Raw genomic sequence first — 17,426 nt, forward strand, 5'->3', positions numbered from 1 at the left:
CTCTGTAGTTCTGTGGTCCACGGATTGTCATCTCTGTTCGAGTTGATAAACATACCAAGGTATTTTGTAACCCCCACTACTCCCATCAACTCCTTTCCCAGGCACCAGCAAAACAGATTCTTTTTCTTTCCTGTTAGGTTTTGTAGCACTACAATTTTGGATTTCCCTACATTGATATTGAAGTTGTTTTGATCTGTGTATCTCTGCAGGGTTTCCAAACTTTGTTGTAGGCCGACAGGTGTTTGGTCCAAATGAACTAGGTCATCCGCATAGATCATCTAGCCCAGGGGCACTCCGTTCATTCTCGGGGGACAAGTTGATGTTGTATTAAGAGCATGTTTCAAGTCCGATATGTAAAGACAAAACAGGGCCAGAGCCAGCGAGCATCCATCCTTCAGCCACTTGTGTGTTGCAATCGTTGAAGACAAGTGTCTGGCGCTATCTAGCCTTAATTGAATCATTGTGTGCGTATTGTTATTTGCTGCAATTCTCGCGTTTTGTGTACCTAGAGAACTGAAACGTTGAGTAGTGGTCGACCCAGACTTACTCTGTAATGGGATCAAGTAGCAGTACTTTCTCCTGGGCACTGAAGTTATTTATAATTTTCCAGATATTTCTCAAGTTCTTTCCTTGCACTAATTGCATCATGAATTCTCAGTCGTTCTGGATCAGGGTGGAATTATAACCAGTTGCATTATCTTTTTCTTGTTTTCCTCATGGATTCCATTTGTATTAGTGTTCGCAGGTCTCTCATGGCTTTTAAATCTTTGCTGAGATCTTTCTTGTGTGCCACTATCGTGAGATCATATTCATGAATTCGAGAACTGGTTTTCCTGCGGTCTATAACTTTTCCATGCAACTGCTGAGGAGCAGAGTGTAGTCTACCCCTCTTGCGTCCGATTTAATGAGCTCCATTAGGTTGTTACCTAATGTTATGACATCATTTTGTCTGATCCGCAGTCTGTTTCTTCCAAGTTCTACTTCTATCCTTCCAAGATTCATTCCAGGCTTTGTTTTTGTGATACGACTCAATTTATTTCTACAATGTTGTGGTAACTTTTCTCGTTATTTACTACTTTGAATGATGCAATTTCATCTAAGATGTTCCTTGAGACGAAACTGTAGTCTAGGGTGGCTGACTGTTCTACGTCGCCATGTTGCGCCTTGCGCCCCCTGATACATCTCCCGGCATTTTCCCATTCAACAAATGTAGATCCTGATATTCCATTGCCTGCATCCAGGTAATTGTCCTGTCTATCTTTGTTCTATGCGATTTTCGCTGGTGGTTTGAGTCGTTGGTCGCGTATTTAAGACAGTCAATGTTCAGGTCTCCACAGAGTATGATCTTAAGATTTTTATAAGACGTTTTTGCCCGGTCTATCAAGTCAGTCGTCTGTTTGAGCATCTTTGATGTTTTTATCTCTGTTCCAGTAGATTTTATTAGGACTAGCCATTTGCAGTGGTCAGGGGTGTACTTTCCCAATATTATCAGCAAGTGGTGGATGTATGAAATGGGATCCGTGGTTCCTAATTCTTTCCAGTCAATGTAGTTACTTGAGATGGTTAATAGGCCAGATATCGGTCAGCCTTTCATTCCTTTTATGGCCGATTGAGGAATACAGAGAACCCATCAATCCATTTTTTTTGCTTAAGCCACGTCTCTTGTGGGCATATAATATCTGCTCTTTTCCAGTCCCAGACTGAATTATTAAAAAATGTTTGAATCCTTTTGAGTTCCAGGATACTATTATGATGTTTCCTTTTTGGTTCTCCTCTGGGCACTACTTCTCAGACCTTGTGGCCAATACTCTTTGGATTTACTTCAGACTTCTCTTTTTTTGGCATCGCAGTAGGTACTTCTGACCCCACGCGCTGTGTTCATGTTGATTTTTAGGAGTTTCTTGATTTGGCAGTATTCACCTACTGCCCCCACTCTCTCCGCCTCCGGACAATGTTGATTGACATGTTTGAAAGTAGGGCGTTTCTTTCTGGGTTGGAGCCATTTGTTCTCCCTCCATTTGGAGAGATATGCTTCTCTCCTAGAGATAGTATTCAACTTATTTAGTTCTCGGATTCCAAACAATCACTCTTGGGTCTTGGGCAGCAGCTTGCATTTTATTACACACCATATTTGAAGGGATGTGTATATTAACGCAGTCCATTTTCTTCTCGTTGTGGAATTCAACTGCTATGATGTCCCAAGTATTAAGGCATCATCTATACTTCGGATACGTTCCAACTCCAAAACATTGCAGCAGGGTTCGTCGGCTCTTCTTTTTTGGATTTCACAGAGAGGTCAATCAGATCTGGCTCCGATTTGGAGGTTTGCCCAGATACGTCCATTTCTTCTTTCCCTACCCCGGTCGATCTCTCTTGGATAATTTCAGATTCCATGTCAATTAGATCACTGCTTAGTTTATTTTTTTATTGCAGTTTTTTTCAGTAGATCTCTTTCTTCCAGTCTTAAATTTCTCAGGAAGCTTTTGGAGCAGTTTGATTTTACTCTTCTAGTTGTTTTTACATCCTTAGTTTTTTTCCTCTGAGGTGGTTTTGCCTTTACTGGGCTGTTTTGTTTAGACTTTGCTCCAAAAATGTAGATGTTTTGAGCAATTTGAGCATGGAGCTCCAACACAGCATGCGATGGGTCTTCTGTTTCTAGGTCTTATGCCATATCATTAACCATGCCGTTTCAGGCATCTTCTCGTGGAGTACCGTTTGGTTCCCTTCCGTGATGGCTTGGACCGTTTTGGACTCTATACCAAGGTTACGAACAGTATGACTTTGTGAACACTGGGAATTGCTGGATGCAGTTCCGCTATCAATGGATTGTTTTTCTAGGGGTGAGAATACGTTTTCCTTAGTTAAGTCAACCAGTGTAGTCTCATTTGAAGATTGAGCCCTGACACATTCACTACGACTCCTTGGGCCAGTGTGCTGGGGGCAAAACAACCTTTTATTTGGATCATGGCTTTCAGCATGTCTTTTGAAAGGTTTAATAACTTGTTTTTCCTTTCTCACCTCTTTTATTAGGGCCATAAGATAGTTTTGTGTATGGATTTCAGCCCCTATTTGCTTTTTCCCCCCACTCCCCTTGACAGTATTCATGAAGGCTTCTATATAAATGAATTTAGAAATCATTACATTGTCAGTGTAGTTTGATCCCTGAGGTTATCATGTATTGTTTCGCAAAGTTTCAGGAACGGGGCTAGGGAATTACTGACTGTTGCCATAATGATTGCTTGCGAGGATGAGGTGTCATTGTTGCTTGGTCCTGCCGCAGTTAAGTCCGGCTGATCTCTTATGCCCAGGTTTTGATTCCAAGGCCTGCTGTCTGTCACACAGTTGATTGGGTATGACTGAGTTGGAAAGTGGCTTCACAAGAGTCCGTAGACTGCGGAGTCCCCACTTTGACATGGGCACCAGATTTTGTCTCCTCTTATTAGAGATAAGATGGTTTCGAGTAAAAGAGGGTGTTGGGCTTCCTCCCTGGAGGGGCACTTGGGGCCTCTTCAGGGATGTAACCTATTTTCACTGTGCTTCCCGCCACTTCCGAGAACAAACCAACACTATCGCAGTCATGGCAGCCCGGCTGGGTTGTGTTCGCTTTCAAGGATGCGGGAGCCCATACTGCCAGTGGAAGCAAAGCCGCTGAGGATGGCAACTGAGTGGGCGTCGAGGGCCGGGGAGATGATGGAAGTGGGCACGATGTGAGAGGGTCGAGCCCTGTGAAGTCAAAGCAGGCCAAGCTGGGCTCTCTTTCTCACCCATCTTCACTTCAGCCATGTCAGACTGAACACTTCGGTTGCAGCTGTCTTGTAAAGTCTTGATTCTATCTCCATTGGATTTAATGAAATCATCAGCGCTGGGAAGAGGGATGCTCAGTGTAGGGGGGGTCCATTTCTACACCAGCGCATGCCCCTGACAATAGGTCAGCATCTGAAAGTTCGCCGCCTGAGAGCTAGCACAGTGTGGCGGTGGGTGACTGCTCCAACCATAGTTAGTTTTTTGGGCAGTTGTTTTTTTCCAGACTGAAGCTAGTCTTATGTTAAGTCACCCGAAAGCCACAGAAAACACAGGCAACGCTCTGTACACTCCGCTATGCTTTGCGTTGTGTCAGGGTGCTTCAAGTTGTGAAGTTGTAGCTCCTCCTCATTAGAACAAGCTCGAAAAAAGACTGCGCTCGGCACTGGCAACACGGGTCACAGGCAGCAGTATGTCCCACCGGCACAGGCAACACACTCTGCACACTTAACATTCTAAAAGCAAGAATTAAAGTCAACATGTAGACAGGGCTGGACTGGGAACTAAAAGAGGCCCTGGAAATAATTACTGGGGACCAAAAGAGGCCCTGGAAATAAAGTTCAAAGTGGCCCCAAATGACAGATTTTCAGCAAGCCCAATGCTTTTCCTATGAGAAAATTTGGAAATACCACAGAAAAGAGGCCCAGGATGCAGAGACCCACCGGGAAATCTCCAGAGTTCCCTATAGGCCAGTCCACCCCTGCATGTAGACAATCTTACAACTACATCACCAGTGTTTTGTCATCTACTTGTCAAATCTATTTCTTGACTTGTCTCAATACATGACACCTAGCAGCTTATCCTGGCTTTCTCTTTTGGAGTGTCATAGCTTCTTAACAGGTCTACTCCTAGTACAGCTGAGGAAGAAAGCTGTATTAAGTCTCTCTTTATAATCATCCAAATCTTTTCTATGGAAATATTTCTAATTAAAGTTGCTGGCCTAGTTCATCCTACATATAAAATTCTCTAACAATATATCTGTACTGGGGCTGTGCATGCACAAAGCTCCATACGCACAGACATCTTTACCTTCAGCTTTCCAGTGTGGTGAGTTGACTGGACTCCGATGTTATGTGAGGAGAGTGAGCCACCAGGGAATGGGTTGGTTCGGCTTCTATGTGAGGTGCCTCCTAATTACCACAGATTCCAACATATCTTAAGAGAAAGCCAGCAAGACCATTTTAAAGCCACCAACCAATCTGCGGGGCTGACAATGAGGCCTACTAGATACAATGGAAATAGCTGAGGTGCCCAGTGCAGGGGGCAGCCAGAACAGAATCAACAGCAGACCAAGAGCAGGAGGATTTAGTTCCTGCTACTTCCCGTCATATCAGGTAGAGCAATACTTAGTACAAGGTGGACACTTTGCTGGAGAAATTAATTACTACCTGGAGCCTGATGCAAGGCTGTTGACCCTGCCAGATGTCTAGGAAAGACTGAAGAATGAAATGCTGTGAACCAAGACATGCTGAGACCCTTTGAAGTGAATCCTAAGAAACCAGATCATTGTGAACCCTGTCCAAGTGCATTTTGAGAAACAAGGTAATGGTGAGACCTGCCCAGGTGAATGTAGTGACCCAATGTAGCGGAGAGGCCCGACTCTGAAAGCTGCAACCATGAGGTCTGGGGAAATGCAGGTCTAGGAGAGACATATCCACTTAAGCAAAGCATTAGAGGCTGGAGAGAAATCTAACATCACAGCAAGAAATCCATGCTAGGAGTTCATTACAAACTGGAAGATAGAGGCCAAGGTGAAAACTGAAGAGAAGGCTGGGAAGCCAGGGAACTAGAAGAGGTCTAATGGAGGAGTCTGAAAGTACACAGCTTACAAATAGGAATGTATTGATGCCTACTGCTAAACCCTAACCATTCATACTGGAAGATAGGAATGTTTTTCTCTGTTGCTGTGTCTAGGAATACAGACTGTTTCACATTATAGTGAGATGACAACCAGAGATGGTGGCCCTATCTAATAGAGGACATTGTTAAAGGGTTATATCCTTGAAGGAACTGTTGAATTCAAAAGACGATCAATGGACAGTTCATCCCTATGATGGTAACTATGATGGTCACTCAAGGTGAAACACCTTAGGTAGCAGAATAGAGGCTGTGTTATTTCAATTACACATGTCTAACTACCACCAGATCATCTCTGGAGTATAAATATTAACCAAAAGTTGTATCTGTATATAGTGAATCTATCCTAAAACCTCTGTGGATGTATCAGCTTTGTACAGGACTCAACATATTTCCTCAAGGATTCAAGAAGGTAAAATGTGCATCACTGGATGCACGCTTGGCCAGGCTGGATGTCACCTCAATGTATATGAACGTTCCACATGAAGATTGAATTACTGTATGCCAGAGATTCTTATAAATGTTATCAAGAGACACCCCAAAAACGGCCAGCACATATCTCATAAGATTCACCCTCAATTTTTGCTTCAATGGAAGACACTTCCTACAAAAGAACTGAACAGCTATGGGCACATAATTGGCACCTATGTATGCTACAATCTTCATGTAAGGACTTGAAGAGTTCTTAAAATGACAATCTAAGAACTCATTAACACATCTGTGTTACATTGATTACATCTTAATTTACACAACAGGCAAAGAGCTTCTTTAACAATTCTATAAATCGCTAAATGGCTTCCACCAATTCATCAAGTTCACCATTATAACATTCTAGGAAGAGCATACACATCTTAAATACAACTATCTGTTGGAAGGAACGGCCAATTAGAAACAGCTGTATACAAGAAACTCATGGACAGGAACAAATACCTGCACAGGGCAAGTTTCCATATAACCTATACAAAATGGTCTGTTATATACAAATATGTCATCTGGTGCCAGCATGTATGTTCTAAAAGGAAGGCTTGGGGCAATCAACTTGCAACACTCCTTACATCCTTCTTGAAAAGGGGTCCCTCAACCAGAAAAATTGACAGGGAATTTGCATGTACATCGAAAATACACAGAAACCCTGCTGCAATACACTGTGGAAATACAGAACAAATACTCTTGGTTGCTACCTACTACCAAGCCCTAGCTCAACTGAATTGTGTTATTAAGGGCTTAAAAGCAATGTTTTAGCAGGGATGCAGATCTGACAGATATTTTGAAAGAAGCTCCTCTAATTGCACACAAGAAACTGAGAAACCTAGCACGGTCTCTGCCCAGGAGTACATTACCACTAGATCAAGAACAAAGAAAAGAAGACCTGGAATGCACACATGCAATGTTAGGAGATGCAAAACATGCCATCACACCTGCAATGCATGCAACCACACATGTACTAATGTTGTACAACTCATTTAATGCAAGAAATGCAAGCAAGGAGAGTATGCATTTTGTGAGGATCTACGTAAAAGAATAAACCTACATAGATACACCACCTCATACCACAAATCACAAAACAGAAACACAAGTAGGCTGACACTTCACACAGGATGGGCACACATTGCAGAATCCATTGCTGATGCTTTGAAAAGGTGACCTCTCCATGACCACACACAGAAGAAAGGTGGGAGCTCAAGTAATTGAAGATGCTGAACCTAAAAGATTGTGGGCTAAACATAGTTGTAGGTTTTATGGGGCTAGTCACATGAACAAAGCCAGAAGGCTGCCCTCTACTACAATCTTCCATCAACAGCTGATGGACACTATTGTTCCAAACTCCTTAGGGCTGAGAACACAGGGCATGAACAGCGGCAATCATTGGTTTCGAAGCACAAGTGCTTGACACCCACTATCAGGCACGTGGCACCCTGAACCAGACACTGCACCATTCAAACATGGGTAAAGCACTTTGTATTTGCCCCATTCTTTGCAAGCCAGGAAGCCTTTGTGAAGCTTGAGGCATGCTTAGGTAACACTGGACACTGCAGCCATTTAACATTCAGAATATATTTTATAGTGTCAGATTGTGCACCAGCAAGTCAACCTTAGAATCATATTGAAATTACTACAAGATCCTCACACTATAGATTCTGCAAAGCACACTTCTAGACTCTGGGAGGAAAATGCTAAACCTAACTTCGTTTCTAATTGAGATATTTCACTTCAAAATGTTTCTAGTGGAACATCTGTAATTTAAGGAAATTACTGGGGCCTGCATTAAGACTGCCTGTGCGTAACTTTAAAAACATTAAAAGTGAATAAGGTTTCATTTCTTAAAATGCAAATAAAAGCTACAAATGTTAACTGTGTTCAGTAAAACTGTTCTGGTATTCCTGCTTCCTTCAGTTGTAGGTTCCTTTGGATAAGGCATTAACCCCATATTTATACTCCCTAAATACCATTCCTTCAGCCAAGGGAATTCAAACTGAAACTTTTTTCTTTGCTTGGAGACTGAACTGATGAACAAATCAATGTGACTTCTAAATCGAATGCATTTTACGATATCTGTATAATATTTCCATTTAGTGCAATAAAAGATATAAAAATGTCAATGTTGTGTGATTAGCAACAAACAGAACATGCCCCACCTCTCGATGGCCAACCAAATTTTCATTCCATCATCTCGGTAGTAAAAATGAGGCAGCGACTCGACCTCACGGGACTGGAGATTTTCAGGCAAACAGAGAGTAGAGTATTTCAGAGTTTCCATGTCTCTCTTTATCAGTTCAGCAATACCGGCGATTCCAACTGCGGTGTTCTGGGAATGAAAAATAGACATTTTCACCTTAGCCACATTGATCATTGCGATTTATTTAAATTAAGTGTTCATTCATACTGGCTCATCACCAGAACCACTCAATTCACCAACCTCCCATATGTAACCATGGGGTGAGGGCTTGTATTGATGGGTAGGCTGGTAGGAGACAGGGCTGGTTAAAGATATTTCTCTTGTCATCCCCAACCTCATCACTCATGTCAAACTACACATGATGTGCTGGTGCTCATTTAATGGCAAGGGCTTGAGTGTAGATGGCTTGGCTTCCTCCCAGGTTGCTAAAGGGTCTCCTTTTGAGTTGATGCAATTCTCCAAAAGGCAAGAGCTGGAATAACAAAGCCCCCTAATCCATTTTTTAACTGCTGGTAGTTGGTTTAGTCTCATCTAATGAAGCATTAGAGTCTGAACCAAAGAGTTCAAATGTGTGATAGGTGACCACTACCAAAGTTAAGTGTCCACAGTCAAAGGCGGTCACCTTTCACATAATAGTGCCTTAAGGGCAAGGCTACTAATGCTACTGTGGCATACTCGGGGGAAACAAGTAACCCTCATCTAATGTCTCTTGTGACAGAACTTGTCCATATCCCCTTCCCATTATCTGGCATGTACACACCACAAAGTGGAGCTAGGAATTCAAGCTTTTACAGGTGGTTAGAGCGTCCATTCCAAGTTTGAATACTGCGGGCACACAATGGGTAGAGAGTCTTCTTTGTGGTCTTTAAAACTAGGACCTCTCCCATGATATTCAAAGGTTCTTTTTTCTAAATAAGCCATCATCCATGCCCTGACTGCCTGGGCAAATAAGAGGCATGAGACTTTTACCCATCATCTCTACTCCTCTAGGAGTCACCGCTAGAGGACAACTGAGTTTTTTTTACATCATCCTTCATTGGCCACTCCCTAGAAATAGGGATGGTACCAGGTAAAGGTGCAGTGGGTTGGTCCCAACAAACGTTCAGTTCTTGAAATCTCTGAAGGCCCAACTCCAGCTAGTGGGGAGAGTGAGTTGGAAAATTGGGGAAATCAAGTATGCGCCTGTCCTTATGAGATCAAGTTAAAGTTGCTGTGGGTGGTTGGGGGCTATGTGATAGACTACAGTAACATCTGTTGGTGCCTTTCTTCTGTCCGACACTCAGATGCAGGCTGGTGTACTTTCTTTCAGACTTTCTCTTGCATAAGAATTTGTCAACAAAATGAACTTGCAAATTTTAAAATGGAAATCAACTGAACTAATCAGTCTAGGGTTAAACAGGCTTGATGCATGTGCAGTGCAAATACAATTTGGTCATGTATGTAATAAGAAAATTAAAGGCGAGCGTGAGCTGAAATTAGCTTGTCTCCCACTGGGTCCTATCAGGAGGCATTCCAGTGCCTGGCCTCCTCTGTCCAGGAGAGCAGGACTCCCATTCAAGCCACTTATCCTCACTAGATCCTCTTTTGGTTGCAAACTGGGTGATGGTATGAATGAAACTAAACAAATGATGTACCAGTATCTTACCTTATCGAAGGCTCCTCCCGGTCCAATTAGACGCTCTCTCGCAAGCACATTGATCTGTAAAGTGTAGCGTAGGTGGGGAACCAGAAGCTGCAGAGAAACATTGCCATGGATTGGTTAGAGGACAGTGACTAGTTCTGGGGGTACTCTGAGCATAGAATTTGCATAAGCTATATTTGGAGACCTCTGTAGAGTTATGATCTACTAGACTCGAACTTGTCAAATTGCTTGCCACTCAACATGGTATGTTAAGAGTGGTCCAACTCAGAGGATGAACCATGGACCTGTTTCTCTTCTTTGCTAAAGCTTTGTTGTAAAGGCAGACATTTTTTTCTCACAAATATCACATACATTGTCCTTACCTTGTATAGTGGGTGAGCCATTGGTAGCTGCCGCAAGGTGGCCAAGCAAAACACCTCTGCAAAGACGTGCGTCCGCAGAAAGTGAGAGACAGCCTGGTGGAAAGCAAAGGATGTAGACCGTACCCAAATCTTAGCGAGTATCCAATCCCACTCATTGTCGCTTGGCAGGAAGAGGGGAGTCTCTGAACCCGGAGTCTGATTTAACTGCAGAGGAAGAAAGACAAACTGCAGCTATTGGCTGTATCTTACTTCGTAGCATCCAAATCATCAGTGAGGAGCATAAAAGCAAGATACACATTTGATTATATCAACTTTTTATATAGTACTATATATGTCTGATTAATTATGCTTCTAAGCACTGCAAGAGGTTTTATTTTTTATTGACCAATGTAATGGTACACTTTCGACCTTGGAAAGGTAAAGCACTGAGAGGACCCTGCTGGGGCCAAACCTATGGTGTTCAGGTTCCACAAAAATGTGCAAGTGTTTAACTTTGAGCTGTCACAAAAACCCTTACATGCATAGAGGATTTGAATATTGAGCAGAGCAAGTACCTGCTCCAAACGAAAAGGAGTTGGGCTGATGTTAAGGAAATTTAATAGTGGTTCGAGGCAGGTTTTTGGGAAAAGTGGCAGCATTCTGGCCAAGAGCTAATGCAGATAAGATGGTCCCCCACCAGTCAGCCCTTCCAGAATCTAGAACTGTGGTTTGTGATCTCAGACACTGCTAGAATTGCCTTTGGCTAAAGCCATTGGCTTTCTGAACAATGACAACCAGCTTTTTGGCCGATTTAATAAAATGGATAGGCTGGATAGCGGATTCAAGAAATTCTTACCTGGATAGCCAATGGGATAACCTCATCCTTAGGTGTGCGGTAGAAGAGACACAAAGGAGCAGCCATGTACTGCTGCTTGCCATTTAGCACATTTGCACGAAGTCCTTCCATCATCTTGTGATCCACAATGTAAATGTTTCCTTTCTGCAAAGAAACGCATGAGCATGTGGGAGCATGAAGGCGGCAGAGAACCTAACAAAAGCACGTCGGGTTGAGGGGTGCAAGTGCAGACTCTTTGTAGACTATCAGAGCCACAAGGAGAGAAGACACTGCAGCAGTGGTCCTGAAGAGGACAATGTTATGAACTTCCCCTAAGTGTTGAAACTCAAGATAGTATTCTCACCCTCCTCCACAGAAAAATGATTTGCCCCAATGCAGGTCACTTTATAAGAACACAAATATATTGTGTTTGGAACACATGGCATCTTTGTCATTTGTGACTTACCATTTGTGTAGGCTTACAGGGAATTCATTAAAGGAAGCAGTCTACATATATACCAATTAGATGTAATGCCCATCTAACAATTGTGACAGGGCCCACCAACGCACCCACTTGCTCTAACGCTCATAATCCCAGACAAATAAGGTTCACGGTTCAAGCTAGTGTTGTGCCATCGAGCTGAATTGGGAAATTGTGTCGGGATGGGGAGGAATGAAAGTAGTGCAGTTTAGCGGAATTCCCAGGAGGCCAACGTATGGCTCTTGGTGCCATTTAGATGTTGCGACATGACTGATCTGACCTATCTCTGGGAGTAGTCGATTGCCTCAGTGTAGCTAAACAATATGCTGAGGCCATACAGGCAGCAAGGTGAGAATTTGGATGTAGACATGTAAAGAGTAAGGCAAAAGCACCAGTAGCAGAAACAGGCATTAATTATAACCTTTGTGGCTAGTTCTGCATGCCACATCTGGAGTATTGCATACAGCTATGTATGCACTCCCGAGGTAGCTCTGCACATGGTCAATGTCAGATCCTAGTGATGACATCTCCAAAAGGATATGGAGAAATCCATTCATAGATGGAGAAGAGAGTCAAGTATTTTGTTTTGAGTTATATAATTAAATAAAATATTCAATCGTTACAATTGAAAATCACATAATACAATACTAACACATAAAACCAGATAAACAAATCAATATACATTAGAATTTCATCAACATACAAAACAAATCATCAAGCCACTCATACCACAAAAAACATATTACACCAAATATAATAAAGAAGGAAAAGAAAAAAAAAGAAATAAAATAAAAACCAAGAGCCAAAGAACCCAAAAAGTGTTCCCAGCATTAAAAAAGTAATTCATTCCAATTCCTTAAAAGTCTAAATCAATTCATCCATCAAAGACATTTTTTTAATAAACTTTAATTTAAAACAGCTAATAAAACCCTACACAGCCAGTGCAATCTTTGTATTACCTAGACTCACAAGCATTTGCCAAAGAAGTTAATTATCAATGGCACTTGGGCAATACAAAAACTGTCCCAAATGCAAAATTGAAAAAGGCAAATGATTCCAATTGTCAAGTTCCGACAAAACACCAGTGCCTCCATTAAGAAGCATCTTTTGGTATAATACCTCTGCAAGCCATAATTTCATGTGTCCATAGTCTTAAATCTGAAATCCATGTGTTTCTCACATGGCTGTTCATAGAGTGCAATAAGTATGGTGCTATGGAACCCAATTTTCTATGCTTGTTTTTTTTAAGTAGTAAGTGAGGCATTCTTATACATCCTTTCACAAGTAGCAATCCAGTCAGCCTGATATAGAGAGTGCTTTTCAAAGCCCAGTTGAGCATATCGTGTCTTCTTTCAAGCCCAATCCACTTAGTATGGCTTTCTAATAGTTAACTAATTGCCCTACAGTGCCATTCTGTGCTTGTTCTATTAATATCGGCATGTCCCCATAGAGGGACTGGGCTAGCGGTTTAAGGAATTGAGCATAGAGACATAGTAACTGGGCCCTTTCTCTCTGAAACCTCACTCTTCACCTGAGTCGTTCCTCAGGGCTCTATCCCATCACCATGGGTTTTCATCATCTACCTTGCTCCTCTTGAGAACCTTGCTCCTCTTGACAACTTGATCTCCACCTTCTCTCCTCACTTCCAGTGTTATGCGGATGACACTCAGCTCTCCTTTAAGCTTCTTTCCTCTACATGTTCTCCTTCCTCTCTCATTCCAGATTGTCTGACTTATTTAGGCATGCTGCACTGCTAATGATCTGTCTTAACACCAGCAAGACAGATTCTTCTAGTTGGCACTAGCCCCCTTTCTTCCCCCCTAATTTCTGGCCCCCTCATTGGGTCTCTGGCCCTCTTGTGAGGCAAAAAACCTGGGGGTCATCTTCGACTCCTCCCTCTCCTTTGCTCCTCATATTGCTGACCTTGCTAAGAAGGTTCACTTTCAGCTTCACCTCCTCAGACGCATTCTCCCTTTCCTCAACTTCCCCCAGAAACTCAATGTCTCTAGAGCTCTTGTACTCTGCTGGACTACTGTAACGGCCTTCTTTAATCTGCCCCTCTCCTCCCTTTGCCCTCTTCAACTAATCCAGAATAGACCTGCGAGACTTAACCTTGGCCTCATGCTCAGGAACCGCATCTCTGAGTCCTAAAAGCTCTCCAATGGCTCCAGGTGACTGCAAGGAAGAAATTCAAGACCCTCTCCATTATCCATAAGGCTTTCTGGAGCCTTGGACCGCACTACATTCAATGTTCTCTCACTAACTACTGCTCTGCTAGAGTACTTTGGTGCTCCAGCTCTAAGAAGAGAGTGGTGGTAGATCGCTTTTTTCAGCAGGCGCATCCCTCTGAAACTGCCTCCCTGGCCCTCTCAGACTTGAGCCGGATCTCATTAAGTTCCAGAAGCTGCTCAAGACCATTTTCTCCTCCCCCTTCCCTCTGCCCCATGTGTGCTAATGCCCCCCTGCTGCTACGACTGGTTGCCTGGTCCCTTCTGAGTCATACAGGGGCCGGGGCCTTCCTCGACCAATCTGCCTCAGCACCCCTGCACTTGCCTTGCACACATGACTGAGTCCGGTTCCCCCCCCCCCTCGCACTACCTGACTCTCACCCCCTCCCACTACCTGACCCTCACCCCTTCCCCCATGGCACTTGCTCTCCTGGCGTCACCTAGCACTTGCCTCCAGGTTCCCCCAGCACTTACCCTGCCCCTGCGCCCATTCCCTCCTGTATCTCCCTTGGCCCCGCCCCTTACCTTCCCCGCTCCCTGTCCCTCTACCCCCCCTGCACTTCCTGTTTGCTACACTTGCACTGTCCAAATATCACAAGGCTCAGTAGGACCATTTATTGTGGTCTTATCCTCCTCTGTTCCCTTCTCACTTAGTCTTTTGGCACCTGGAACCACTTTCTGCTGTATAGGCATCTTACAAATGTTCAATAAATAAAGTTCCAATTCTCGCTGACCTCCAAATATTTCAGACCCAACTCATAACTAATACGAGCAATAAGAATGCAGTTGGGAAATTTCAATGTTTGCATTCACATGCCTTCCAAAATCGTGAATTACTCCCAAATCCATGACTGAAGTTTCAATTCAATATAGTAACTTCCGCCTCATAAAACTTCATCGAATGTATGGAGAAATGTACTATCTACTTTCACCAAGTGGGGCCTACGGGCCTTGGCTTTGCTTTTGAAATAATACCACAAGCAAGACTTAGTGGGCTTTCTGAGTACCGCAAGACCCAAGTAAATCCAATCATCTAGGTGTTTACTATTCAGTTCCCTTGATGTACTCTAGGTCTTACAGTCATTTCCACATTTGTTGTTTTAATTGGATGGATCTGCAGCCCATATTTACCTGCATACCGTGAGAAGGATTTCAAAACTCTTTGGAGACCCAAATGAGTCGGGTATAATTTTCCTTTTTAGAATTGATTTGGTTGAATGGTTTGGCACTTCTAACGGGAGTGCCATACATGGATCCGACAGATCGCTACTGTAAAAGTAGATAGTTTCAATGATCATTTTTGGGGTGGGAAGTTAGGTATTGCAGGGGTATTGCAGAGGGGCAGGTACAGGTGGCTTTTGTTAACAGACATACATAGATATAGTGTACATTTGGGCCATGTGCCAGCATTTACATGAATAAATAGTAATGGTTTGGTAATTGCTTTGGCTTCACAATGCATCAGCCACTCCTAAACAGTTAATTATATCAATCCCTATTAAATATCTATCTTGTTTAAAAAAAAAAATCTAATTCTCTACAAATGGTTATTCCCCATTAAAGATCTGATTTCATAAAGGGAATTAATGTATTGAGCCATGCCCCTTCTGTATGGGATATCAATTATAAATCCCAAATTTAGCTACAGAATTCCATGGTCATACAAGACAGAGATGCTCCCGGGTGGTACAGTGTCTTAATCTATGATGGATAAATGTAGTTCATGATACTGGGGTCTTCAATCCATAAGATTGGTTTTTGAGCTTCATGTTAACAGTGTTAATGGTTCAGAAGTGCTTTAGGCGTGCAGAGCAAGAATGGGAAAGATACATGGGCACTGAAGTGGGAGATGGAATGTGAAAAGGGAATTGTGCAAGACAAGGTTGAGAAAACAATTAGAGTTAACTTTATCATGACAGCAGACCTGAAACCTAGATGCAGCAGCGTGTGATAGTGTGAAAGCATTGAACTCGACAGTCTGTCTGCAATTGGGATCTCACGGCAAAGAGTGAGTGCTGGCTATGCCGATCTAAAGTGGCTCTATGACCAGATGTGTCACAAGCCCTTGAGTCGCTACTTGTCAGACCTGTCAGCTGGTAACTTTGTTCTGGATGGCAGAGTTGTTGGGTCTGGAGTGGGACGTGAGGGAGTTTGCAACCAGCGCGTTGGTGGTTGGGATGAAGATGATAATGCGATCATGGAAACCTACTAAGGTATTGAATGTGGAGGATTGATAGATGGCCATCATGCCCCTGTGCTCATTTGAAGAAATGTGTAGGAGAAGGAATGTGCTTGTGAACTTTGAGAAACTATGTTGTGTTCAGGGTGTGAATGGATGAGCGAAGACAGAATCACTGAGTTTTCTATAAGTGGTGAATTGGATTACTGGCACTGGTGAGTCTGAAGGTGGTCAGTGAAAGGTCTGCACCGATCCACCTCATTTGTTTGGTTCGTTCTTCCCTTTCCTGCCCTAAACCTTCACGTGCTGTCCTAGTTATCTGTATAATTAGCAGCATTTTTGTGCATAGGTTGCAGAACTCAAATAACCGTAATGAATCTACTTGTGCGGTTCTTGAAATATATTGTAACAAAAAGTAATTCAAAAGTAAGTAATCAATTCCTAGTTGAGATTTTGTGACTGTGTGCTTTCCTATCACCCCTTCTGTGTATGTATTTATTAAAACAAAGATAACTCCTTGCTACATCAATTATCAAACCTTTTTGGGGTTGGTCCAGGTCCAGGTCCTGGCCTGCATTGCCTCAAATTCCAGGCTGAATGTGTGGTGACTGGGTTGCCCGAGTGATAATGAAACAACGCTTTGCCCCCCACGGCACTTGCCAAACTTTGCTCCCTCCTGCCCTCCCTCTCTCCTGCATTTCCCTTCACTGCACGTCTGAATATCACAAGGCCTAGTAGGACAGAAACTGTTTGTTCTGTTTTTCTTATTGTTTTAATTACCCCTTGTCCCCTCCCTACTTTTGCCTTGTGGCGTTTTGAAACACAATTTTGTTTTTCCAAGAGCCTTACAAATCCTCAATAAAGAAAATAAATGAGAAACACACCGGCAGAGGCAAGCATGGATCAGAAGAGTAGCTCTAGAACACAGTCAGGGGCAGGCATGTTTCAGTAGAAGAATAACTCTATATCTATTTGTCACGATAGGAGTCGTGGGAGCAGTCAGAGGGGCACACAGTGTGCAATAGTATTTCCCTACGGGACAGGTGATGAATGCATTGATGAGGTTTCCAACAGAACTGAAGGCAATAGTACACAAAATGCATAAGCACAGAGCAATATCATGGACGCAACAGGCATAGCCGCGGCCTGAAAACGGGTAGACTGTATGGACCTGGCAGTTTGGATCTGTCTTTGTATTCCTGGTTCCCATGACTGAGGAGCCTGTATTAGACAAGAGGTTATCAGTAGAAACCTTAGCTTCCTAAAGGAGAATTCTGCTTGCAACTATGATACTTATGTGGCTTTAGTCTAGCTATCCTTCTAACAGAAACCATCACGCAAAACACCAACTCATGTGGCCACAAAACAAATAGACTAGAACCCAC

The 17,426-nt window shown here is 43.0% G+C and overlaps 1 protein-coding gene across 4 annotated transcripts in view; it reads right to left on the reverse strand.

Moving 5' to 3' along the window:
* The window catches only part of LOC138568665 (polyunsaturated fatty acid lipoxygenase ALOX15B-like), a 251,431-nt gene that overhangs the window by 69,959 nt on the left and 164,046 nt on the right, over positions 1–17,426 (reverse strand). For all 4 annotated transcript variants that reach the window (XM_069646453.1, XM_069646455.1, XM_069646452.1 and 1 more), the window contains exons 7-10: positions 11,175–11,318; positions 10,340–10,543; positions 9,981–10,067; positions 8,295–8,464 (exon numbers count right to left, since the gene is read on the reverse strand). In XM_069646453.1, the coding sequence (XP_069502554.1) occupies positions 8,295–8,464; positions 9,981–10,067; positions 10,340–10,543; positions 11,175–11,318 (605 nt within the window). The remainder of the gene's footprint in view (positions 1–8,294; positions 8,465–9,980; positions 10,068–10,339; positions 10,544–11,174; positions 11,319–17,426) is intronic.

This window comes from Ambystoma mexicanum, chromosome 1p (assembly GCF_040938575.1).
Source record: "Ambystoma mexicanum isolate Mex_15411 chromosome 1p, UKY_AmexF1_1, whole genome shotgun sequence".
In the NCBI taxonomy this organism is placed as follows: Eukaryota; Metazoa; Chordata; class Amphibia; order Caudata; family Ambystomatidae; genus Ambystoma; species Ambystoma mexicanum.